We start from the raw sequence: 26,177 nt of genomic DNA, 5'->3' as shown, positions 1-26,177 counted from the left end.
TCTCTTTTAATGGCATTTCCTTCAGCAGCTTAGTTCAGAAGCCATAGATGAATTCCAAATGCTGAACTACTTTTAATATAATTGGTGTTTTGTTTCCACTGAAATTAAAGGATGTGGGGAGGGAGAGAAGGCAAGTGCATTTGCTTTTTATCAGAAGTTGGCAGATTTTACATTTCCAAGGACTTACATTTTACATTCCAAGATTTTACATTTCCAAGGTCTAAGTGTGGTACTCGAGTAGCTGAGGCTCCTTGAATGTGTCATCTCAAGAAGGTGGTATTTGCTAAAGCAATGCAATGGCATACAAAACATCCATTTATACTACTCTGAGGTCATGCCGACCAACCTTTTGATCTGAATGTTAAAGGAGTGTAAAGTTAACCATGAATATTTTAGCTGAAACCATGACATTCGTGAAATTAGCAGTTTTGCCAGTGGTTTTAACCAGGACAGGATTTAATCCCTGCTGTACCTATGGATTCAGAAATATCTAATCTCCTTTCTACCTCCTGTCACAAAGTAGTCAGCTGCCATTTACTCCTGTATATTAGAAATTGTACAAGAGAGAGAATGGGGTACTGCAAGATATGAAAATGTTAAAAAACAGGGGTTTTATGTCAGGAGGGAGATAAAGAAAACAAGAGTGATTGTGAGGACTGGAAATTCAAGTGGCCAAAATGCAAAAGGATGCTGGACATTTATAGGTATCCTCTTGTTGTTTGGGGAGCTTGACTCCATGCCGACTTGATTGGAGGCTGAAAGGTTTGGGAGAGGAAAGAGATGGTCCGGCTTAGAAATGCTACATTCAGATGCTAGCCTATGAACAGTGGTGGGAAACCCTGCTACTTCAAGTGTTCAGTACCCCCAGTTTCCAGATGAAGTCAAAAAGGGATCTTGAAGTGGTAGAGCCCAGAGAGATGTGGATATGATTCAGGATATGTCCAGGGGCTTTGCCACACAAAGCAAAGGGATGAAAACATAAGTACCATGACAATAGTTGAATGAAGGAGGGGTTGAGGCGGTGTTGCTAATGTCCCATAGGTAAAACTGAGAAAGTAGACACATCTTGAACCCTGTTCTATTTTTTTTTTGCCTTGAATAATGGGAGAAAAGAAATACATACACAGATAACCTGGTCAGCATGCTAGCAAAGAAAGACAACCCCCCTACTCTAATTAGGTGGGTACAGGGAAATCCAGGTGGAGCAACATGGACAGCCCACAGTGTAGTGCTGCAGATGTGCACTACTTCGTCCCGTTGAACTATTTGAGCTGAAATTTCCTACATCTTGGGTTGAATGATATTGGAAAGCTTCAGGTAAACAGTTTAAGCCATTTCTGAGAATAAAATTAGTTTAAAAGATATACATATACATGGTTTTGCCAGCTCCTCAGTGTCCTTCACCAGGCTCCCTGGCCAGCTTTGTCCCTGAAATTCTCCAGTAGCTTCCACCTCTACTGTTGGGCTACTATAGGAAGTCATTACGAGTTGATGGCTTGCAGTATTCCAGGCACCCACTAGATGTCTCTGTTTGCCCTGTAGTGGCATTTACTTTGTAGTCCATGGGAATTTTCCTGTCCACCCCAGTGGGCCCAGGAATTTAGCCGTGATGCAGTCCTCTAGGAAGGGACTTGTGTGCCTTGTGGCTCCGGGGGGTGGGCTCTCTATAACCTGCTCTCTCGCCTGTGTCCTTGATATTGTTTTATAGCAGATGGTCACTGAGTGAAGGGTATGCACTTCTGTCCAGAGGGTAATCTGAGGTCCCTGTACTTTGAAGTCTTAGGCATGTGTTCTTGTTTTTAAGCCTGGGAATAATCCTATTGAGTTCAATAAAACTACTTGCATATTTAAAGCCAAGCATACAGGTAAGAATTTTCAGGGCTAGGCCTAAACTTTGGGATGTTAGGAGTTGTGAAGGAGGGGTTGCGGTTTTTGGAAACCAAGCCAGAAGGCACAGAGAAGATGAGAACAGTTAGCAAATTGGGGGTGCAGGAAAGGACAGTTCTGTCTTTTGAGAGGTAGCAACATAAAATATGTGAGTGGCATCAGGGGAGGAAGTTGTGAGAAAAATATTGCCCAATGCTGATGTGTAGAGAAACAGATTGTAAAAGGAAAAATGATTCTTTTCAATCCAGTAAATAGCAAAAGGCAGAGGTTTGACAGGCAGGAAAAGGTTTAATGGTTCCCATGAAAATGAAAGTAGCCTCTCATGTAATAAAGGAGAAGCAGCCGCTTGACACATACGGTTTGTTTGCACAGGCAGGATGAATCAGTCTCTTCCGGTAGTTCAGACCTTAGCAGCCTAATTCCCATATACTGTATTTTCTTGTATACAAATACACTTTTTGTCCAAAATTCAGCTGTTAGAAATGGGGGTTCACGTTATAAGCAAGAAAATATGGTATTAGTAGTGTCTGCCATTGCCAGGAAAGCAAAAGCACACCTCCCTTCCCCTCTGCCAGGCTCCTTCTGCAGAAGGAAGGACAGTTCGCCCTGCACAAATGGTTCATGACCCCCATGATTTTTTTTCTGCCCAATGTTGCCATTTTTGCTTCATTCTGCCTTTCAAAAACCAGGTGAGTATCTTATTCAGGGGTGTGCTGCATGTACAGTATGTTGAAACCCGCTTGTCACCTCTATGGCAGCTTTTAAGGAGGCCCTAGCCTAAATGGTACTTGGGTCCTACATGTTGACTTGAAACCAGGTGATCCAACAGGGTTTACTTCATACCACTATTGTATCCTAGCCTTTTAATGAAAAAGCAGAAGGGTAGTATCCCTTATGGTAGGGAGGAAGGGAGCTACTTTGGTATGTGAAAGCCAGTCATGTGGCTTTGAAATAATATTTAATAATAATTATAAAAGAGTAGAAACATCCATGCTACAAGCTTTTATGGGTTCTGTTGTGTCTGGAGGTTTGTATCCTGGTGGCTCAACCTGTTGCTGACCCTAGTTAGATTGGCAAGTCCTAACTGGACTATGGAGGACACAAAATGTGGCCGCTAGGACATTGGGCCCACTGCATTTTCTGATTGTGGCCAGGGAGAGGGTCTCGCCTTTGCTGGAATTGTCCAACTTGCACATCTCAGTTGCTATGTTGGACCTCTCAGTTGCTTCTCAGAGCTGTTGGGCCTCTCTGAAAGCAGGTTTACTGGTTGAAAAAAGAAATTCTCTGAACAGGTTTGTTATACAGCTCTTCTTGCAGGCTGTGTTCACAGTCTGATGGAGGAGTAGAGTGCTGGGGATGAACAAGACCTGTACACTATTTAAATGATTGGTGAAAGATTTCCATTTTTCTGGTTACTATGCATGTTAATAGCTGGGAGTTTCTCTCTCCCTATTTGTGCCTATCTGTCTCTGTAGCCAGTGTTTCCTTACAAAGTGCAGGCTAGGTATAGTCAAGGAAGAGAGGATTATCTTAAATCAGAACAATGAAGAATTGCTGGGCTGTGGTCTTTCTCTGTGGATCCACAATATTCAGGTGTGGCAGGCTGCACAGCCTTTCAGGACAGTTAACTTAGAACAGTGGTTCTCATTTTTAGACTCAAGGCATCCATTACTAGACTTTAAGGCACCCCTCATTAAACTCAAGGCATCCCTCCATACTTTTATGAATGGAGCTGCACCCCATTTCAAAAACGAATTTATTATATTGCTTTTACCTCTTTGCAGAGAGACTGGGGACTGGGGACTGGGGACGGGGGAATGGCAAGGTAAGAATGAGTTCCTGTCCTTATCTCCTTATTCTCAAACCTCAGGGCATCCTTTAAAGGATCTGGTTGCTGCAAATCACTGAACTAGAAGGTCTGTGTGCCTTTGCAACAGTCGGACATTGAGCCTGATTCTCCATTGCTCAGCCTGTGGTGTAATCATTTACACCAGTGTAGTGTGGGTGCAAAATGCAGCTACACTCATCTGGTCATATTTTATATCTGAGGTGCATGGGTCTCAGTGCCTACAGAAAGTATGGAGAACCATGACCCTGGTACTGACAGTGCCCCCCGCCCCCTGAGCTCAGTTCCTTTGTTTCTGTTATTGTTGAACTTGAACCCCTGCTTTCCTCCCAAATTATTTCTCTGTCTGTTCTCCTTCCTGTGTGCCCTTTAGGCCTGGTTGACTCTTTTCAGTTCTCTCTTTCCATTTCACATGTATACTGCTGGTAGCAATAGAATGAGGGGGGAAATACGTTTCCCTTCCTGGATCTTGAAGTCTTCCACTTTGGTTGATAATGATCCTCCAAAAGACCCAAGAGTTTTAGACTCCCAGATTTTTGAAAACTCTTGGGTCTTTTGGAGGATCATTATCAACCAAAGTGGAAGACTTCAAGATCCAGGAAGGGATAAGTAGCCTGGTTTTCATAAGCTTTCAGCATCAAAAGGCTGCTGTTGCCTTCAAAGGGATTTGAGTGCTCAGCATTTCTGAAAATTAGGCCACTTGAATTCATATTTAGGCCCCTAGATTTTAGAGCATGAATTGAGTATCTTTAAATTAAAAAAAGAAAAAAAAAAGAATTAGCCTCAATATACTGTATTTTCTTGCATATGAGATGCCCTAGAGTATAATAGCCACCTTGCTTTTGAAAGGCAGAATGAAGAAAAAATATATTTCCTTGCAATAAGTAACAAAGTAGTAGTAGCCAGGGAGCAGAGCTTGCTTATTATTCTGCTTCCTGAGTCATATGTAGCTTTTACTTCCACTTTTGCCCATAATGAGCAGAAACTCTTAAATAATTCTTGTATGTAGAGCATGCTACAATTTCTAGCAGCTGACTTTTGGTGAAAAGATTTTGTTGTAAGCAAGTATTAAAGGGGGCGGGAGGTGTGGAGTGGAGAAGAATAGCAAACTTGAAGATAATTTGTATATATCCATGAGATTCCAGACCAAAGTTTCCAAGGTACTTTAGGCTCTGCTTAGTGTGACTTTGACTTTGCTTAAGAGACTTTGGGCTCTTTCTGAATCTTTCACAGTTGTAATTGGTCACTCTTAAATCTTGTTCTCTCTCCTACTTGCTTGTTCTCTCTCCTGCCTCTCCATTGGCTCTATCTATGGTTATACTATGTCCTGCCAGCAGCCTGGTTATCATAGCATTCGTAGAGAAGTAGGGCTGGCACAGACCTCAGAAAGTCATCTAATCCAACCTCCTGCCTGAGGCAGGAAAAGTTTGGTGTCCCATATAGGAATTAAACCTACAATTTTAGGAGGTTGACAGATGTGCACTCCCTACTGTTACTCATGGCACTCTGCCAGAAGCACCATGAGTTACAGTGATCCTTAAGACCCAACAGACATTTGCTGTTGGGTCCGGGGGATTGGGGGATCAAGCTGCAGTTTGGAGCAGCTGCGTGCCTGCAGCTGCTGTCCCCTAGCCCTGCCCACCCCGCCTCCCAGCTCCGGTGCTGTCTTCAGAATGGGAAAGGAGGAAGGGGATGGAGGGAGCTTGGTCTGGGGTTTGCCCAGCCTGCACTGGAGCGTGCCATGGGTGGATTCATACCTCCTCACCTTGTGGGGAGGCTCCAATCCACCTGCCTCACCCTCTAGTGCAGGCTGCGCAACCCCAGACTGAGCTTCCTCCCCTGCCTTCTCCCATCCCATTCTGCAGACAGCACCCAGGGTGGGGCTGGGCTGGGTTACATCAATCCAGTCCGCTCCCGGCATGTGCTGACACAAGTTAATGCAAGTACTTCTTTTTGGAGCATCTTCATCTGAACCCTCATTACATGAGGGTTCAGATTGTTGTGTGACTGGGCATTTTTAAAGTGCTCTGCAGCTGTGCTTTTCTGTCAGGGCACAGCTGTAGAGTGCTTCAGCGGCTGATCTCACAAAACACTGTCACTTCTGTTAGTGCCCTTAGTGTTATTAGCACTATGCTCTGACCAGCTGAGCTAATCAACCTTTGTTATTTGTGTTTTCTTTGTTGCCTCTTCCTGATAAAAAGTGAAGATGATAGATAAAATCAGATTGGGTTCTGACCTTTATTGATTTCCCAAAACTCCTGCCACTTATCATTAACTGAATATACAGGGTAACATTGTGTGTTTTTGGCGGGGGGGCGGGGATTGTTTTGTTTTCTTTTTTTTTAATCTTGGGCAATTCAGATGAAATTGTCATTACAGTATTCATGTGAGACCACAGTATAAATGCTGGACCAAAATCCAGACGTCTCTCACATCCCCTTATGCTGTCTGAAAAGATTTTTTCTTTGCAAATCCACAGTACCTGCTGTTCCATGGTTCCCTATATTTATGCAGTGATTTTTTTTTATCACTTGATATTTGTGTCATTATTTTACTTGGGATTTGATCTATAACATGGTAGTTATGAGGATCACACTTGAGACCTTTTTTGAGAACAGTTGCTACATTTGTTTTCAGTACAGTCTTAAGGCTTGACAGGTGGCAGGTTTATGCTGGTATTAAAAAAGGAGTGGACAGATTATGTAAATTGCTCCACTAGAGTAAAGTTACCTGATCCAGTGTAGAATTACTCCTCAAAGAAATCAGGAGTTCAATGACACTGGTATAGGTGTCATCTGTCTGCAGCTTAATCTGGGGTAGCTGTTTGCTCAAGGCAAGCAGGCGAACTATCCTGCTACTGACTGCTGATGCACTTTGGTAGTGCTTATTGCAAGGAACTACCCCGAGGTGACTGTGCATCTGCTCCAGGTGCTGGTCTATTTTATAAGAGTCTATAAAACTTATTGTTTGCTGGGTAGCATAGGTGCAATGAAGATCACTTTTGAAGGGAGCACCTACCAATTTTATTTTTCAAGCTAATATCCTTTTGAAGGTGAAGTCCGAGGCACAGGTCTTGTCTGCTGCCCATCTCTGGGCTAGTCTTTCACCACTTGCCTTTCCACTTAGCTCTGAATTTTGGCTCCTGGCTATTACACAAAAATGGTGTCCCTTTTTGTTTGATTTCTGGGTCTGCTTTCTTTTTTGAAAAAGTTGTTTATGTACGGAAGCCAGAGCAAGTTTTCGCTTTGTTCCTGAACCCCCCCACCCCACCCCCACCAACCATGCAATATCAGCAGTTAAGAAGTAAGCTCATCATTTTTTATTTAGGAAGGCGTGTTGAAACAGTATTGTTTAAAGGGCCAGATTTTGATTTCCCTCCCCCTTCGTCTCTAATACCCAGGAAGCACAAAGGAAGCAGAAACTGCCCTTAGAACTCCATTCTCTGCTAAGTATTTCACCTGTTGCATGAAAGCCCCCCACAGATGTGGGATTTGGGCTATTCTTGCTCTGGCTCCTTTTGAAAATTCCAGCCTTCATGACTCCTGCGTTAGTAGATGCTAAATTACCAGTAACATCTCAGTAGACAAGAAAAAGTTACCTGATTTCAAAGAATATGGAGCAATTGTTGCTATATGGGGAAAATGAATGCATCGAACCCATTAGCAACCAAAGAAGACAAATAGATATCTTTAGACACTTGGTTACCCTTTATTCAGTATTTATAGCACACTTGTATACAGCCAAGCTACTGCATCTAGCAATTTGTTTGCACATTAAAAAGTATAATAGATGTACTTTAGTTTGTTAACATGAGTGAAGCAAATGTGGCAGGTTCATACCTGGTGTAAATTGTTTGTCCAACCCTCTATGGTGTCAGGGATATATAATTGTTTAGAGAAGTGAAGGGTCCTGTCCCAGTATTGTTTCTCATTCCAAGAAAACATGCCTAGGTTGTATCAGGAGAGCTTCATAGATTGGGAGGCCAGAAGAGCTGTTATCTCTGTCTTTGAATTTCTTACTTTATATTGCTTCTCTGAACAAAAATTCCGCACCAGTTAATACTGTATTTCTGATGCATGTTTGCTGAGGGTTTATAAAACTGCTTAGACTTCCACAAATGAACTGTTGTTTTATAAAATGACCCACTGACTACGTGCCTGGTTGGTTCTCAGCCTCATCCCAAAATAAAGCAAGACGAACAAAATGTAACAAAATCCAGGAATTGACAAAAGGGGAGTAGGAGGGGGGGGATCCAGAGGAGCTGATCAGAAAGCAGCACAGGCCTATTTAGTGTAAAGCACGGGGCCAGACTTGAAGCTGGCATGTGCTGGCACAGCTCCATTAAAGTGAGTGTCTTTTAGTTTGGTAGCCCATACTTTGTCAGACCATCACTGGAATTTGGTGGATTTACTCCAGTTGAGAATCTAGCCCTGAACTGAGAATTTAGCAACCTGCCCGCTTATCCATGAGTGATGCCCTGCCTGTCACTCAAGCCCCCTCTTACTGGTTACTTCTGCTTTCACTCTGATGCCTTTCTGCAAGGGAAGCCGAATCAAACCATTGTGAAGAACTGTATGAGAATGTGACTCATCTCATATGTGATGACTCTAGGTAGGAACAGCAATACAAAAAATATTCAAACTGTTTGGCAGCCCAGCTGACTGGTCTTTCAGTTGGGGAAAAAAATAAAAGAAAGTTCATTTCACTGTGAGAGAAAAACTTGTATGGAAAATTACCAGCATGGCCCAAACTATCTGCATGTAGTTTTTTTTTTTTTTCTGGGCAAGCCTTTAAATCAGCGAATAATTGCTGTGCGTCTGTTTTTCTAGATGCCAGCAAAAGAATTAAGCTGAAACAGCTGTACCATTAACATGGGCTGCCTGGGCTGGTCTCCAAACAGTTAAACTAGTGGAAAGTCATGTATGACTTCATTGTAGGCATTTGAAGCAGATCTGTTGGAGGGAAGTTGTTGTAGGGAACTAGGAAGAGCAGGGGGAAGTACTTAAATTTCCTTCAAGTGGGGGATCCAGCTGCTGAGGAGCCTATGAAAATGCTGCGGGGAAATGTCACAAGAGAGCCAAGTGTGTAGTATCTGGATTTCTTGCCCCAGCAGCAGCAGATGCAGGAAACTTGCAGTGAAAGTAATCACTGCTGAACAGATGGGTTAGAAAGTGATTCCCCTGCACGTGCAGAGCAGTTATGGGCTGAGTGCTTCTGAACAGAGGTAACTTGTACTTAATGCATTCTTTCTTGAGTGTCTGTTTCTGCACTCATTGAGCAGATGGGCCAGATCCTAATGTCCTAATGGACAGGAACAGGGCCAGGCTAATTTACATTGTGAGCATCTGACTCTGTATAGCCAATCTGCCTAAACTATAAAAAAAAAAAAAAAAAAAAAAAAAAAAAAGACTAGACCAGTTCAGACAGAAGGGGCTTAATTTTTATTTATGCAGAGCCTGCTTTATACTTCTCTGGGATCTGGAAGGGCCCTTAAAAGTGTGCATGAGTATAAGGTGTACAGCAGTGTAAAATAGTTCTCAGCTGCATGGAAATCAGCACATAATGTTTTCAGCACATTGTGTGCCTTCCAGGCTACAATCCCATGTGGTATCAGTTGTATTATTGGATGTACTGTCTGTTGGGGGATTCTTAATCCCATCCCTGAATACGGATGTGCTTGCTGTTCTAATACTCTGATCCTACATAGGTAGCATTTGGACTTGCTGTAACATAGGTTGGCTACAAATGGCATTTTCTGATGTTTCAGGGACTTGCTTACTCCTTTTTATGATTAGCAAGGGGTGTTTTTTTTGGGTGAATCAAGAATTTGAGTTTATTTTAGGTGGCTGAAAGTGATTTAGTTCCTGAAATGAGTCTGCGTATGTATCTTCCTGTTAAAAAAAAAATGGGAAGTTAGGATCATAGTGACTTTTTATGTTCCTTTTTCTTGGTTATGTGACAAGTTTGAGTACTTCTTTCTTTTGAATGGCTTCTTGGTAACTGCTCATTGAAATATTGGTTCATAGAAGTTGCCCTCCATTCATATCCTCACTATAGCTGTGCTTATGAGCCACCCCACAAATTGAAGTTGCAAGGGAGGGCAGCTGTACTGCTCATAGAGCACTTATCTACTTCAAAGTTTGTCTTTGAAGCGATTTCATATGTAGGACTTCAAAGCGTGTTAAATTGCGGACAGCCAAATAGCACAGTGAATCACCTACCCATAAAGGAACTTTTCCTTCTGCGTCTGTGTCTTGGGAAAGTCTGTAACTATAGTTAATCAACGAGGTAAATCATTGTTTGACATGGGTTTTTACTGAACCCACAGGCCTCGGAGAACCTTCTGCCTAACAGATCGCAAGACGTTGACTAATTGTGAAATTCGTTGCAAGTAGGATTGAAGCACTCTAGCTCTCTGCAGTGTCAGTCATTCGTAGCAGGAACTGACTCATCTTGTTCTAAAGCTGCTTGGATTTTTTCTGCCAGGGTATTCCCTTGTACAGTCCCTCCTCTAGCACCCACAGTGTTTTGGCTCCCTTAAAGCATACACCTTCTTATAGCATACCTGTGCTCCAAGGTGGGTCCTGAGGCAGCTGGATAGTTCTCTTGCTTACTCGGTGTTCACTTTTCCTTGAAATTGTAAGCTGTTTTAAGCAGGGACTGTCACTTAGTAAGCAGTTGCATTGACTGGGCAGGGTTTTTCATCTACTAGTAGTGGCGGTTCTCACTGGGTTGACACTGACTGGAAAGGGACAGCCGACCACTTCTGGGAATCCTATCCACAGAGTCTATGAAAGCGGGGTATCAGCCCCTGGTTTGGAGGGCCTAGCTGCCATTGCAGGGCCATTCGATTAGTGACAGTTACAACTTCACATCCAGAGGTGCTTCACTAAAATTATATATTAAAAAAGACTTAAACTGTAGGCATTTAAAAAAAACCCAAACTTGAGTTTCAGAGTATCTCACTAGTAAATGTTAAGCACCTTATTTGATAACTGCCACTTTCCTGGCTGTGATGGGCTTTTCTGGCAGATGCATAACTTACTTTGTCTTGAAAGAAAGCTGATGTTGTGGAAATGCAGATTTATTTAAGGGGAAAAAAACAACACACGGGTGTAATTACAATAACTCTCCTTGCCTCCTTACCTCCCCCATGCTTTCAGAGTTTTATTAAACCCCAGCCCTGTCTTCTCTGAATTTTCTGCACTAATTTAATTTTTCTTTTGGATGTGCATGCCAGACGGATTAACATTCCTGGGGGAAGGGCTGCATTGCCTCCAGATGAGACTGTAATTCAAAGGCATCTGCCACACAGCATTCATTACGCTGCCAGCTGATAAGGGCTAGGCAAGCATGTTTACTGGTACTGTACAAAGAGCTAGTCTGTGCTAAAGCAGCAGTGGTGCTTCTCACCCACGTACTATGTCTTGCTTTTGAGGCTGCCAGGTGTGTGGGGAAAGGGTAGCATTGTTTGCTGTATATGAGTACTGTAGCTGGGTAGGAAATATCTTTCCTATTTGAATGCTTTTTAAACTTCAAACATATTCCCATTTTACTTCAAGACACAACTAAGATCTTTTTTGAAGTGCTTTGTGAAAATGAGGGAAGGAAGGAGACCCTCCTGGGTAGCAGTCTCCCAGGGTGTCAGAGACTTGGGTTCAGTGCCCTAACTTGTGGTTTATTGGCTGTTCCTTTTTCTCTGTTTTGTTTTGTTGTTTTTTTTTTGTGACAGAAATTGTATCCTAGACCTGAGAAACATTTTTTCCCAAATGGATACATTTCCATAGAATTTCAGTTTAGACTAATCAAAAAAAAACTTCATTAGAAAATCCCCAGCTGGCTCTAGTATGCAGATCACTTAGTTCAGTGGAATCAGGATCTGTTCAGCCCTTTGGTTTCCTCAATAAAAATGCTCAAAAATGATGAGAGGTATAAAACAGTTATGGATGGTTTCATAGATTTCATAAACATTAGGGCTGGAAGGGACCTTGGAAGATCATTGAGTCCAGCCCCCTGCCCATAGGGCAGGAAGTCAGCAGGGATCATAGGATCCCTGCAAAATAAACATCCAGATGTCTTTTGAAGGCGTTCAGAGTAGGTGCTTGAACCACCTCCAGCGACAATCTATTCCAAACTTTGGGGGCTCAGACAGTAAAGAAGTTCTTCCTTATGTCCAGCCTGAAACGGTTGTGGAGGAGTTTGTGACCATTCGACCTTGTCATCCCTTGGGGCACTCTGGTGAGCAGACGTTCCCCCAGATCCTGGTGAACACCCCTGATAAACACTCCAGTGCAGGCACTCCCAGATCCTGGTAAGCCACCAGATCACCCCTGAGCCTGCGCTTTTCCAGGCTGAAGAGTCCCATGGCTCTCAGCATCTCATCACAAGGTCTGCTTTCCTGACCTCTGATCATGCGCGTGGCTCTCCTCTGCACCCTCTCAAGCTTCTCCACATCCTTTTTGAATTGTGGAGACCAAAACTGGATGCAGTACCCTAGCTGCGGCCTCACCAAGGCCGAGTACAAGGGGAGAATGACATCCTGGGATTTGCTTGAGAAGCATCTGTGGATGCAAACAAACGTTTTGCTTGCTTTACTAGCAGCAGTATTACATTGAAGGCTCATGTTCATCTTGTGGTCAGTCATGACACCCAAGTCCCTTTCGTCTGTAGTGCTTACCAGTGTAGCACTGCGGAGTCTATAAGGATGCTGCAGGTTTTTCCTCCGAAGGTGGAGAACCTTGCATTTTTCAGTGTTATACACCATCAGGTTCTTGTCCACCCATTTCCTGAGCCTGGATCACCCTCCTGTTCTCAGGTTTGGATGCTTTACCCCAGAGTTTGGTGTCATCGGCGAACTTGGCCAATCCGCTTCTGATACCAATGTCCACATCATTAATGAAGATGTTAAATAGTATAGGCCCAAGGACAGAGCCTTGGGGGACCCCACTGGTCACAGGGCACCACAATGATTGACTTCCATCAACCACCACCCTCTGGGTCCAACCACGGAGCCAATTCCCCAGCCAGCGGATTGTGGTGTGGCCGAGGCCGCAGTTAGCCAGTTTTACTAAGAGGTGATCATGAGATACCAGATCGAAGGCTTTTTTAAAGTCAAGATATACGACATCAATCTCTTCTTCTTTGTCCAGGTGATAGGTCACCTGGTCGTAGAAGGAAATAAGATTGTTCAAGCAAGACCTACCTGCAACAATCCCATGCTGGCTATCCCTCAGGATGTTACCATCGGCCAGTCTGTTAAGAATGGCCTCTTTGATAATCTTTTCTAAGACCTTCCCCAGGATAGAGGTAGGACTGATGAGCCTATAGTTTGCTGGATCCACTTTCCTCCCTTTCTTGAAGACAGGCACCACATTGGCCTTCTTCCAATCTTCGGGCACTTCACCAGAGCGCCAGGAGTTCTTGAAGATCCGTGCCAGGGACTGAGCTATGATGCTAGCCAGCTCCTTGAGTACCCTGGGGTGTAAACTGTCAGGGCTGGCTGACTTGAGGGTGTCCAGCCTCTCAAGGTGTTCCTTCACGAGGTCAGCATTGATGGAGGGGTAAGGAATCTCCCTCAGCTGGGCCTCCCTGTCCCATAATGGGCAGGAGTGTCCCATGGGACAGGTGAAAGACCAATGTAAAGTACCCATTTAGCAAGTTGACTTTCTCCTGGGTGTCTGTTGTCAGTTGTCCCATCTGGTTTAGCAGGGGTCCAGTGTTGCCCTTGCTTTTCCTCCAACTCCCCACCTATCTAAAAAAGGACTTTTTATTGTTAAAAAGCTTCTGCACAGCTATTGTAATCCATCAGGTGAAAGTATTCCTGGAGGCATTTTCAATCTGTATTTATTGGCTGTGAGACCATTAGGGTTAGTGTTGCACGTTGAATTTAAGGTTGTAATTGTTTATCATGCTGTGCAGATTTTTGATTAGGTATTGCAGCACACAGCTTCAGAGTGGTCTGATAAGAGTCTGAGAAGTCTGAAGCAGGAAGGACAGTGTAGGTTGTGTGCCTTCTGCTGAAGACAGAAATAGTTTGAGCTAACTTAGTTGGTGACTTCAGCAGGATGGTGTGGGCCTGATGAGTTCAAGTCCCTTCTATTCCTGGCTTGCATAATTTAACTTTCCAGGGAATGCTGGGTTAAATTTTGTGACTTATGATATGCAGGGAATTGCATTAGATGATTGTTATGGTTCCTTCTGTCTTTAAATCCAGGAACGGATGAAGTAAAGCCCATTACACATTTCTTGGGCTTACATCATGAACATTTTTTCATTTTTGTCATGTAGACTGCAGATACCTCAGGGCCAATTTCATCTATGCAAGGGATCTGAGTCTACCCTGAGTTGTCTTCCTGTAGATCAGAGACTCCCAAACTTCTCCTACTATGTGCCTCTCTGATGGTGGTATAGGACCTTAAAAAGTAACTCACTCATCACAGTTATTGCCCTGACACCTTTCCCAAAGCCAAAGAGAGACTTTAGAGTTGCTCCTCATTTATTTGTTTTCCTTCCTTTTCCTCCATTTCCCTATTTCCTTCTTCTGCTTTCCTGTTCCTTCCTCTCCAGAAGTTTGTTGTATACTCCAGTTTGAGGAATGTGGTTCTAGCTCCTAAGAACAGATATTGCACAGAAAGCCCCACTATTTACAGTTGGCACTAATGGGCTATTAGCACTGTTGTCAGCCTGCGTGTAATGGCCAAAGATGGCAAAAGAGGGAAATAGAGCAATTTTTCCTTCTTGTGTTATTCTGCTGTGATCTGTCACTTTTCATCACTAGATCTCAGAACACTTCACCAAGAGGGCCCCATTTTTTCTGAGGGGAAAGCAGGATAGTGAAGTGACTTGCTGAAGGTTATGCAGCAGGTTAGTGGCAGAATCAGGAATAGAACCCCAGTCTCCTCCATTCCATTAGGGGTGATCCCTCCCCTACACCAGTCCACCTGAGTGATTTATGTCGCACTCAAAAAGTAGGTTTTTAAACCTAGTGCCTTAAGAATTGACACAACACCAGTTGATTAATACCAGAAAGGCTCTAATAACAATACCACAAGCAAGCTATAAAACTAAATGACAGAAAAAGATTCCTTCCCAATAAAATGAGCTACTACACACAAAGTCCTAGTACATATTTAGCTGCAGTAGTGTTTTCTCATCAATGCAGGGGGAGGAAGCTGGTTCAGTCTTGCAGCCTTTACTGAGCAAGATGCTATGCTGGTTAAGCTGGGTGTGATGTTGCATTTTTATTTATTTTTTTTGCAAAAATATTTACTTCTATATATAAATAAATATATATGTATAACTCCACCTTCAGCACTCTGCCAGTTGGCCCCTGTGGTTCATTTGGGAGCTCAAAGCACATTAAAAACTCATTACACAGTTCATATTCTCATGCCCATGTACCCATCTCCATACCCATACCCCCACCCACTGCCCTCCTCAGAGGGCCTGCTCCTGAAAAAGTCTATGCCGGACCCCTCTCCACCATATGAGGTCTGCCATTTCTTTCCTGTCATCCTCTTCTGTCTTCCTGCAGTACCAGTTCATTTTACTTAGTCCCATTTTAATACAGTCCTCAACTGTGGGGTCTGATTGTGTTTATGAGCAGGTTCCTGGCTTTCCACAGTGCATACCTGAAGCAGGATATGCACTGGTCAAAGTGGGCTGTCAGAGTCCCTTGCTGTCTGTGCAGGTGTCCGTAGAGAACTGCTGCCCTGGTCAGGTCTCTAAAACCTGTCACCACCAGGAGGAGTGTGCGTACTTTCTTCCACACCTCTCTGGCATCTGGGCAGTCCCAGAAGAGGTGGTCTAGCATTTCTGCCTGCCAGTGGCAGGTCTGTCTTGGGCAGTTCAGTGAACCCCTCTTCCCTGCTATGTTTTTTCCATGCCTGCATGGTGGGCTGCCTGCCAGTTCAGGTCTCTGTGCTACTTCTGCAGGTCCTTGTGAAAGATTCACTTCCACATTGCCTGGCAGCTGTCACCAGGTGTTTTTTGTTTTGTTTTGTTTTGGGTTTTTTTGCAGGGGACACAAAAAAAGGATAGATATAGATAAAGGTTTAGTTATATACACACACAGGATCCCACATAAGCTCTTCTTCACACACTTTAAAACGCATTTAAAACCTGCCTGTGCACCCATTACAAAAGACGCACCTGGACATCCGTGCTTCTGCTCACCAATCCGCAGTCCTTTCCCTTACACAGTCTCTTGGTTCTTGCCCTGATGTTTGGGGTTTCCATTCTCTGCATAGTCACTGTCCTTTTTGCTGTCCCTGTTGCTGTCCCTGTTGCTGACACTGCTGCTGTCGTCTTCACTGTCTCAAGGTCCAGTTGTGTCGCTGTCATTTTCGTTACCCCAGAGAGTCTTTGAACAGGCTTTGCCAAGTGTCCCTTTGCCAGGTGGAGTTGGCTTCATCTTCTCTGTCCTCTGCCACCAATTTCTGGTAGTAGGACTGGAGTTCACTCAGAAACATTTTAACACAGTCTGCTTCCTTGAACTCCATGTGTCTGTACATAAGTAGGTTTCTGCATTTCCGCAGGGTGCTCTTGATGCAGGACACAAACTGGTTGATGTGGGTTGTCGGGGATCCCTGATGTTTAGCCAGATGTCTGCACAGTGCCACCTTCATCGTCATCAGCCTGACTCCTGTCACCTCTTCGTGGAGCTGGTTTACCTTTTTCCACACATCCTTGGTGTAGGGACAGAGCCATAGGAGGTGGTCGATGGTCTCTCTTTCACCTTGACAGATTTGCCTGGGGCAGCTGGGTTGAGTTCCTTGCCCCTCTCTTTGTCTCCATGCTCTCACTGGAGTGCGTGGTGAGCTCTTAGCCAGAAGCGGGGGGATCCAAGTAGTACCCGGACAGCTGTAGCAGCACCAGGAACAACCCTGCTGGGAAGCTGTGCAGGCTGCCTCAGGGTGGAAGCAGGCAGGGCTCAGCCCCATGTGGAGCGTTGCAGGGGCAGCCGTGGGCTGGATACAATCAGTTGGAAGGCTGAGTCTGGCCCAAGGGCCATATTTTGCCCCCATTTGCTCTAATCCAAAGGTGAGAGACAGGAGCCAGCTCTCTTCTTTCCCTTTGTTCACTCCCCCTTTACTGCTCAAGTACTATGCCAGCACGCTGGCTGGAATCTTATGGTTGCTGTAACATCTATCTCACTGCATGGTGGTTGCTGGCACTAGGCACTGGGGGTTGGAGTTTGCATTCATTTTCATGGATAATGACTCCAGGTACAATGCAAATGTCACCTGTCAGGGTGATAAATATTGGCCATTATAAAGAGTAGTGGGGAAGGAGGGCTGTGATTTATTGGTGGTTATGCAGAGTTTGACATGGCATTGGAATCAGTGCCTGGATGTGGAAGGTTTGGCAAACGTTGCCACATGGATAGTAATGATTCGCAGCATAGCAGTTTATCCTTTGCTCTTGTTATACATTTGGGCTGTGGTATTTGAACTTGTCTATGGGAGACAGATACTGACACACAATGTGTGTGCTTTGTATGAAAGGAAAAGGGGTTGCTGGCAAGAGTGTGTTTTGTGAGGGTTGCAGGACTTTGCAACTTGCTCTTTGCACAGTGTCTGCAATTTGTGCTCTTCCTTGCACGCTGCAGACATCTGCTAGGAAAAGGCTAGGGATGTACTGCTTACTGCCGCAAAGGAGAAGAAGGGAGCTTTTGTGTATTATAGGTAGCCATCTGGTAGAATTTGAATAATGCTGGCATTAGAAGGCATATATTAATCACATAATAGGTAGGGCTCTGAGAGCTTTTTATGGTGTCTTTTTTATTATTTAAATTAAAATAAAACAAATCCCACATGGATGTCCAGTTCCCATAGATGCTTTGAAAAAGCTTAGCCTAAGATGGCAACTCTGAACTCCAACCATAAACGTGTACATTTGAGAGGGTTTGGCTTTTTGATTCAACTGTCAGTGAATCAGCAGGACATGAATGCAGAGAGACTTGATGTAAAATGCTCTGATGATGCTGTATGGCATCTTTTTGTTTTAGTGTGTGTTTGCTAGTTGGTGGGAAGAAAGGTGTAGTTCTCAGGTGTGTATGTTGTCATGTCAGGTCTTTCCTAGTTTAGCAAGTTGGCAAAGATTTTTTGGGGTCACGCTTAATATGACGGTCCCATTTCTAAAGAGCTAATAAACAATTACAAGATGCTTTAATAACTTACTAACCCATTGATAGAACAACAGGTCATTTGGTTGTTTATCAACACAGCTTATAATGCCTAAAGGCTTATAATGGCTTATGAAGCTATAATGCATTCTCTTTTGGTGCTTAGAAATCCTCTGTAACACATGCTGCCCACGTCTGGAACATGTTTGTAACAGCTGCTGTGACATCGTGTCAACCCTCTGTTAACAGAAGCTTAATATCAAGGGGTTTTTTTGTGGGAGAATTTCCTAAACTTTTTGTGTTGTCGGCGGTTGGTTGATTTTAATGAGAGATCATGGGAGACCGAAGGCAGGAGTCTATAACAGAATCTGAACATGGGTGCACTGGTGTTTGAAAAATTTCTGCCATTGCATGTTTGGCTGCTGTGTGGAGGTATTGAGCCTAGCACTGGCTGGAAAACGATTTTTCTCCATGCAAAAAAAAGAAGAAAAAAAAAGAAAAAAGTGCACGCATACCCTTGCATGTGCATGTGATTGTGGGTGTGACAGATTGTTGATTTATCCTGGCAGGGGGAATAATGTGAAATGTTTTTCTGGGAGGGATCTTTGAGAAAGTCAGCTCTGAGAGAACTGAAACAGAACTGCCTGGCATCGGACAACGTCTACCAGCAGGGAGGGAGATTGGCAGAAGTCTTCTAGCCCCCCTGTCGGAGATACAGGGAGCTGGGCACCCAGTCTCCCCTCAGCGCACGTGCTCTAGGAGCTCAAGAGGAACTGAGCAAAACCTCTCAGTCAGTCCCATTCCTTGCTCTACACGCTGCGGAGATGGAGAGCTACAGGGCTCAGCCTCTCTGGCCCACAGCTGATTGGTGGGGAGTCTGAGTGCTCTGTTTTACTGCTTCTCTGGCCCTTGAAGTAGTGGAAAATGCTGAGAGCTAAGGTGACAGTCAGAGTACTCAACCTTGGTAGCACTACTGTAATGCAGCTTCCCCTAAACCATCAGATTTCTCATCCTGTATCCTGCACCTTACTTGGCATCTTCTAAAATCCACAGTAGCTCAGAGGAGCTGTGGACCATCAATAGGTATGGACTCTACTGAGGCTCATGACAGCTCCACAGGGGAAGCCAGTCCGTGTCTGAGAGCAGAAGTCGAGTTGGGGAGGGAGGCTTCCTGGGACAGGGCGGGAGACTATGGAGCAGGTGACCTGGGGAACCAGGTGAGAGCTGTAAGTCATAGCAATGTTCACTTTGCCCTTGTGGGTGTATTAATAACTGACAGATCCCAGCCATTTCCAGGTAGGTAGCTCCTTTTGACAATTGTATGTGATCTGCTGGTTCAAGTGCAGCTTGTCAGGCACCTGCACTGCATGGTTAGAAGGGCAACAAGAAATCAATACAAACAGCAGGGGACTCCATCATTAGGATTGCTCTGTTAGGCCTGATTTCCAGGAGTGGCAGGTACCTAATAATTCCCACTGAAGTCACTGGGAGTTCTCAGGACTGTTGAAAGGTAAACCATAGATTTAGATGTCTAAATATAGGTTTAAGAACCCAGCTTTGAAGCTTTGTGTTTGGGAATCTTGGCTTGTGGTATTTACTAACTAAATGAGTCCACTGCAAACAGTTATTTAGTTAAGTGGGTTTCATTGAATCATGTAATCTTAGCACCATAGCATTAGCACTTTCAAGAAGACTTTACTTTCTGACTGGCTAGGAGGTGATTAAAGACTTTATTTTCCCCTTTCACATTCTTTCTATCTCATAGCAATGCTGGACTGAAGAACAAGCTCATAGACTCCAGGTCTGCCATGGGTAGCAATGAGTTTCTGGAGAAAGAAGCCACTGAAAACTTAAGCACAGATCTTAGCAATGGCACCAACAGCAATTTGGAAGCAGCCAGAAGACTAGCTAAGCGTCTCTACCAGTTGGACCGATTCAAGCGTTCTGACGTGGCAAAGCACTTGGGTAAAAAGTAGGTGTTTTGCTTTGGCTTCTTGTTAAATGTCATTCACCTGGTTGATTCTTTACAATAATAAAAGCAGCTAAAAGTTTACATTTTAATAACAGTTTTCCTTCCCTTTTTATAGCAATGAGTTCAGCAAACTTGTGGCAGAAGAATATCTCCAGTTTTTTGATTTCACGGGTATGACGCTGGATCACTCACTCAGGTATGTCTTCCTGTTCAAACCTTGTGCTCTTTTTCTTCTGTTGTCTCCAATAGAAAAAAATTTCCATAGGGAACTGAAGGGATTGAAACTAAAGCTCAAGGAAAGATCAATTTAGGTTTGGAGAATGTTTGTTTTTGCTTGCAATTTTAGTGTATTATCACAACCTTATTAAAGAAGTTAGCAATCCATAATATTGCCTTGGAAGGGAAACACTTCTCTTTAATTGCTAAGAGTATATATGCTGGTAGTTAGTTCTGAGTCTAGGATGGCCTCTATCCCAGATCTGCTGACCAATCCACATTCAAAACTCCTTGATTAGTAACCCCTTGTGGAAATCCAGTATCAAGGCCTGTAGTTGGACTTTTCCCTAGCATGCCATGCCGTACATTGTGTTCAGAACTCACCCAGGCTGAAAGCCAAAAAAACAGAAATTCCACAGGCACCTGACTTCTGGCCCTTTTGTACCCCAGTTTCTAGCTCTGCTGCCCCTAATCAGTTATGCATCAAAGGGGAGAGGAATAATTGGTAGAATGATTACTAGAAATGCTCTGCATAAGAAGCAGGAGAGACAAGTGGGGGCACACTCATTCCTAGAAGAGTGAGTGAAACTCTTCTAGGAATGAGTGTACCCCCACTTGTCTCTCCTTCCTTGTACTTCTGCAGTTTGGGGATCAGAATGGACACATAGGCTGTTTATAAATGTTACATTTTTCTAGGTTTAATCCAGACTACAGTTGTAACTAGGTACATGTGGGTGTCTGTAGTCCAAATTAAAACTGGCTCCAGTCCGGATTAACTGATCCTCAATGAATTTGGATTAAAGTTAACACAGACTAAGGCAGTCTGAATTAGGCAATTTAAACTGTATTAATTAACATGTATATACAACATTGCTTTTAGGAAAAACAGTCCTTAGGAACTCAGATAAGCATTGCAAATATCAATCCTCCCCTCTCCCCCAGGGAAACTCAAGTTGGGTTTTTGCAAAACAATAGATATAGGCTATCAGGTACAAAGTAACATCTTTACAAAGGCAAATGTGCCAACAACACCTCACCCTGCTAAGTATCAAGTTAATTACAGGTTCTGGAACAGGACTTTAGATTAGTGTTTCCTGAGGATAACTGCAAGAATGTAGCAGTATTTACACAGGTTTATCATCACCTCGTAATTACTTCCAACCTCTGTTAAGGGGCTGTCAAGTGTATAGGCTGTGTCTATCCAGTGCCCCCTGCCATGATGGTCAATGATCGTCTATTACCCATTCATTTGAACTGAAACTTGGTTTGAACTGTTCAACACAAATCAGTTAACATAGTTTAGAAAATGCTGAGCATGTCTACAAATAGCTGTAGTGATGCAGTGGTCCCATGAAAAGAAGCAATCGAACCTGAAGAGGATTGTTATAGATCAAAAGAATAAGAAGAGTTGTTAACAGCTGAATCACGAACTAGTTTAAGATTTTGTAGAGGGTTAATTTTGGAAATCAGTCAACATACAGTCACTGTTTACAGCAGAGCCTGTTTTTCAGAACAGTTCAGCAACCCATCCCAACTAATCCATTTTAGACAACTGAGAACATTGAGAATTATGGGAGTGGCTTGTGCCTGGGCACTTTTGAAAACCTGGCCACTTTCTTTCAGTGCCTGTTTGAAAATTTGGCCCTAGAAGTTTAAAATTGGGGGGGGGAGAAGTATGTTTATCAGATTCATGCCCCTGTCTTCAAGATTTTTTCAGGTCTTTTTATTTTGGGAGTTGAAGCATCAGCTCTGACTGCGTAGGTGAGATGGATGTGTGCATTATGGCAGTTAAATGGGAGCACTTTAAAAGAGAGAGATTTAAAATAAGATTTAATTGTCTGGTATCAAATTCGAATGATTATAGTTTTGTCATTTTTTCCATTGGCATAAACCAGGGGTGTTAAACATATGGCCTGGATTCAGAGCCACTCTGTTCAGCCTGTCAGACTACTGGTGGGCCACTGGAACTTGAGGACGTGGCCAGGGAAATGGCCTGCCAAACAATCCAGGGCCTTCAGATACTAGTGGACATAATGATTGGCAGCAGATGGTTGGGTGGGGGCTGACACAGCCCTGGTTGCCTTCTGGTCACTTTGCCTATTGCAGTGGCTCCCAACCTCGGGTTGCAACCCAAATCAGGGTCACAGGGGTCTGCCCTCACTCCAGCCTTCCCGCCTGCGGGGCTCTCCTGGCGCATGGTCTGCGCAGCTCTCACTGCCTCTGTCCCCTGCGATCTCGGCTTGGCCCAGGGTCTGCTGGTGCTGCTGGGCACGAGTGAGATGGGGGCAGGGGTTGTGACCCGCATTTAGGGTCACAGCAAAAAAGGGTTGGGAGCCACTGAAAGGTTGGGAACCACTGACCTGTTGCCACTACCTCAGCCCTACCTCCCTGGCCACTGGCTCCATTGCTGCCCATGTTAGAGTCAGAGCTGAAGTAATTGCTGCAGCACGGGGCACACGGTAGCAGGAGCTCTGACTTCAGCACAGGGCATGTGGTGGGGGCTGGAGGTGTCACTGTGTGTCTCAGGTTACAGCTGCAGCTGTCAGTGCTGCTCTTTATGTTCCCTGTTGGAGCTAGAGCTGCAGCTGCTGCTGCTTCCTCATACCTTGGGCTGGATTTGGTTCACAAGGAGTCCCACAGTCCAGATCCTGTCCAGGGCACAAGTTGAGCTTGACACCCCTGGCATAAATTTACAAAGGCCAGTTTTAAAGCTGGCCCTTGTCACCAAGGCTAGGGACAGACATTACATATAAACCAATTTAAGTGATCAGAAACTGGTTTAAATTTGTAACAGAACAGATGTTCAGTGCACATAAAACGGTTTGAAAATGGCTGAAACTGGTTTGAGATACTACATTCAACCAGGTATATCAGACTTAACTGATTTGGGTCAAATTGGTTTATGCTATGTCTGTCCCAGGCCCCTTGCTGGTTTAAGATAAACCAGACTCCCCCAGCATCCTGGCATGGTCTCTGGGCTGGGTGGGGCTCTCCTTTTTGTTCCCTGGCTGCAGCTCTGGCACAGACTGTGAGCTGCTTCCCCCTTCCACCTCACTACTCCCTGCTAAGCAAGAATTTCTCTTTCCCCTCTGCCTTGATGAGAGGTGTCTGTGTATTAGCTAGCAGACCACATGCTGGCTACGGTCTATGCTGAGTCAAAAGGTAGAATCAACAGGCAGAATCAACAGGTAGCTGGTAATGTCCCTTTGTTGTTTTCTTAATGGGGTGATAAACACTGAGTTAGGGGTGATAAGCACTGCTATCAATTCCCTGCTGGGCTAATCAGAGCGTCCTGCCAGGGCCTGACCACATCCCCCCTCAGCTCAGTATTGTGGAAGGGAAGGGATGGTTGCTCTAGTGCCCCCCAGCTTCTAGCCTGAGCCCCTGCAGGCATGTACCTGTATGTATAGGATGTCTGTCCAGTTACAGAGTGATTTAGCTTAGCCAGGTGAGACTAACCTGCAAAGATTGAATCAATTCAGGCTCAGGCTTTTTGAATGTCTGTCCCTAGCTCAAAAGGACTTCTTTAGTGAAATCCTTTTGTAAAAACTCATTCCTGTAAGGTGTAAAGTAGTCCAAGGCATGCTTGACCCACTCTCTTTCTCTTTAGTACGGCACCAGATATCACCTTCCACATCTGTGAGCCACTGACTGGTATTATCGCTCAGTGCCTGGATTCCTTCTGCCCTGTCTGGGCATTTGTAGAGATCACAACTTTCAATTAAGTGCTGTGCTGTTTATTGAGCACCGCAGTCACACAGGGGGCTGTCCAAGACGTTCATCTTGTAAAGTGTTGTTTTTAAGCATCCATATCCAGATATCAGTCTGTTCAGCTTGGCCCATGCTTCTCTGTCAAGGTTATGCCCAATGGAGGACTCGTTTAGTGTTGGTATAAAAAGCTGTAGGAACAGGTCTGACCTTTCCCAGTGGTCAGCCCACTTGTTACTCCCCATAGATTTGGTTCAACATCCCCAGTCTCTTTCAGGAGCTTGTGGGTTCCATGTACAAACAGATTACAACCTTTTAGCCTCTTAAGCGTCCATCTGTTCGGGTCTGTAGTTAACAGTTGATGGAGCAGGTGATTTTCATCATCTCTTGCCTCTGTTATCAGTAATGATGTTAGGATCTGTCTTCTTATGTCACTTGGTCTAATACCTGAAAGTATAGGAAGTACATCTGGGTATGTATAAGTTCATAGATTCATAGATGTAGGGTCGGAAGGGACCTAAGTAGATCTTCAAGTCTGACCCCCTGTCCTGAGTTGTGCAGCCAGTTATGAGTCTCAGCACACTGTTAAGCACAGTGTCAAGCTTTTTAGTATGACAACTTCTGGACCATTCAGGAGCACAATATTCTGAGGGGTCATATACCATTGCAAGTGCAGTGGTTCTGAGCACTTTGAAGTTGGCGCTCTGTGTCATGCTGGCTAAACTTAAGGCAGCTACTTGTATTGTAGGAATCTCATTAGATCGTTCTCTCACCTATAAACATCACATCCAGAAGGTCAGCAGTAAAGTCTCTTAGCTTACTGAAGACAGTGGAACTGCTCATGTGCTGAAGTGGAGCGGAGCCAGAGTGCTGAGTTTCATGTAGGATTGAGTCCTGGGGGGTAGAAAAATTGCTACATGTTTGAGGTTTTATCAGCTGGGCAGTGTGATACTAAATATACTTTGTCTTCTAAATGGTGAAACCCAATCAGCAATTACTTTTCAGTACTTACTTAGGAAGCCTGCTCTCTCTATATAACCTCCGTTTAATATTAATAGTAGTGACCTTCAGAAAAATACGCTATGGCATGATACAAGCATTGCCCATGGCAATGCAGCATCAGGGTTGCTTTAGGTTCAGGCTGACTGGCCATTATGTGGTACCCAGAGGCATTACGATTGCCCAGAGCCAAGCATGCAAAGAGGCTTATCCCCAGTTACTAGACAGCACCCCCCTTAAAGGGTTGTTTGTCACAGACCGTGCTTTTTCTGTGTGCAGGGGTTTGTGTTGTAGCAAAGGGAAATGGGGGAGCAAGGATGAGGTGAGTGATGGTCCTATCCCCACTTATATTGGGGTCCTGATGTGCAACCCTAACCAGCGGGTAGGGGGTTTCCCATCAGCCACAATGCCAGGTATGCACATTAGAAGATGTCTCTTCTCCTGGGTTTGGGCCTTTCCCATTGTATATCAATGATCGGCTCAGTCCTGATCTTTGCACAATCTTCATCAGCTGAACTACTGTGCTGCAGTTGCCTTATCTGTCTTGTTTGTTACAGTGATGTTCTCTGGGTTAGGGAATGTGTCTTACCTGTTTGCAAACACACAATTTAAATGTTGAGGAAACCTGAGCAGCACTATGAATTGGGGAGAGAAGAAAACCATTGGATGGCACACTTGTCTTGAACTGGGAAATAGTTTGTATTAAAATGTGTAACTTGACTAAATAAGATAATTACTTGCCATAGCATATATGTGCATGTGCACGTGCACATTCAGGTTATGGGTAGATGAAACCATTATACCAATGTAAGTGTCTTTCCCTGTACCAGTTGATCAGTGGTAAATTATTTTGTCTGTTCATAATTATTCTGCTGTAAGTGGAAGTAAGCCGGGGCAGCTTACCCCTGAATGAAACAACTGCTGACTTTCTGTCATTCAGCTTCCCCTTACTGTAAAAAAAACCAGACTCATGAAATATTTAGAATGAATCCACTTGACTTCCAGGAAGCCACCCCTCCTTATTCATTCTGTATAGTTTGTTCTGTATCTCCATACCCAAATATATAGAGGAGATGGTGCAGTAATATTGTAGTATTGCAGTTTCCTTTATCAAGTTAGTGAGTTCACTTAACCTTTAGTAATACTATGAGTAAAAACATGTGTACTGATATAGCCTCATGCTCAGAAGTCATGAGTCAGGACTCAAATCTTGTGTTCTTGAACCAAAACTCCTGTGATATGCAAAAAATTGTAAATGTTGAAATTTATTTGATTTACCTCCTTGTTTTGAGCCTTGAGGGTTTGTGTCTCCATACTTTTTTTTCTATGAGGGCTACAGACCTAGTTTTTTAATGAACATTGAGATTCTGATATAATCACTTGACTCTAGTCCTGGTTGCAGACATTAAAAAAAAAACCAACAA

At 44.0% G+C, this 26,177-nt stretch overlaps 1 protein-coding gene across 4 annotated transcripts in view; it reads left to right on the top strand.

Annotated features, from left to right (window-relative positions):
• PSD3 (pleckstrin and Sec7 domain containing 3) overlaps positions 1-26,177 on the top strand; it is a 178,920-nt gene that overhangs the window by 57,268 nt on the left and 95,475 nt on the right. For 3 of the 4 annotated variants that reach the window (XM_019490691.2, XM_014596132.3, XM_059724582.1), the window contains 2 exons: positions 19,624-19,830; positions 19,946-20,026. In XM_019490691.2, coding sequence (XP_019346236.2) covers positions 19,624-19,830; positions 19,946-20,026 — 288 coding nt within the window. Of the gene's footprint in view, positions 1-7,764; positions 8,958-19,623; positions 19,831-19,945; positions 20,027-26,177 lie in introns of those variants that run through there. The other variant, XM_059724583.1, reaches the window with a different exon arrangement.

The sequence above is a fragment of the Alligator mississippiensis genome, chromosome 3 (assembly GCF_030867095.1).
Source record: "Alligator mississippiensis isolate rAllMis1 chromosome 3, rAllMis1, whole genome shotgun sequence".
Taxonomy (NCBI): Eukaryota; Metazoa; Chordata; order Crocodylia; family Alligatoridae; genus Alligator; species Alligator mississippiensis.
Note: the sequence above shows the minus strand (reverse complement) of the source record. Positions and strands in the feature narration are given on the sequence as shown.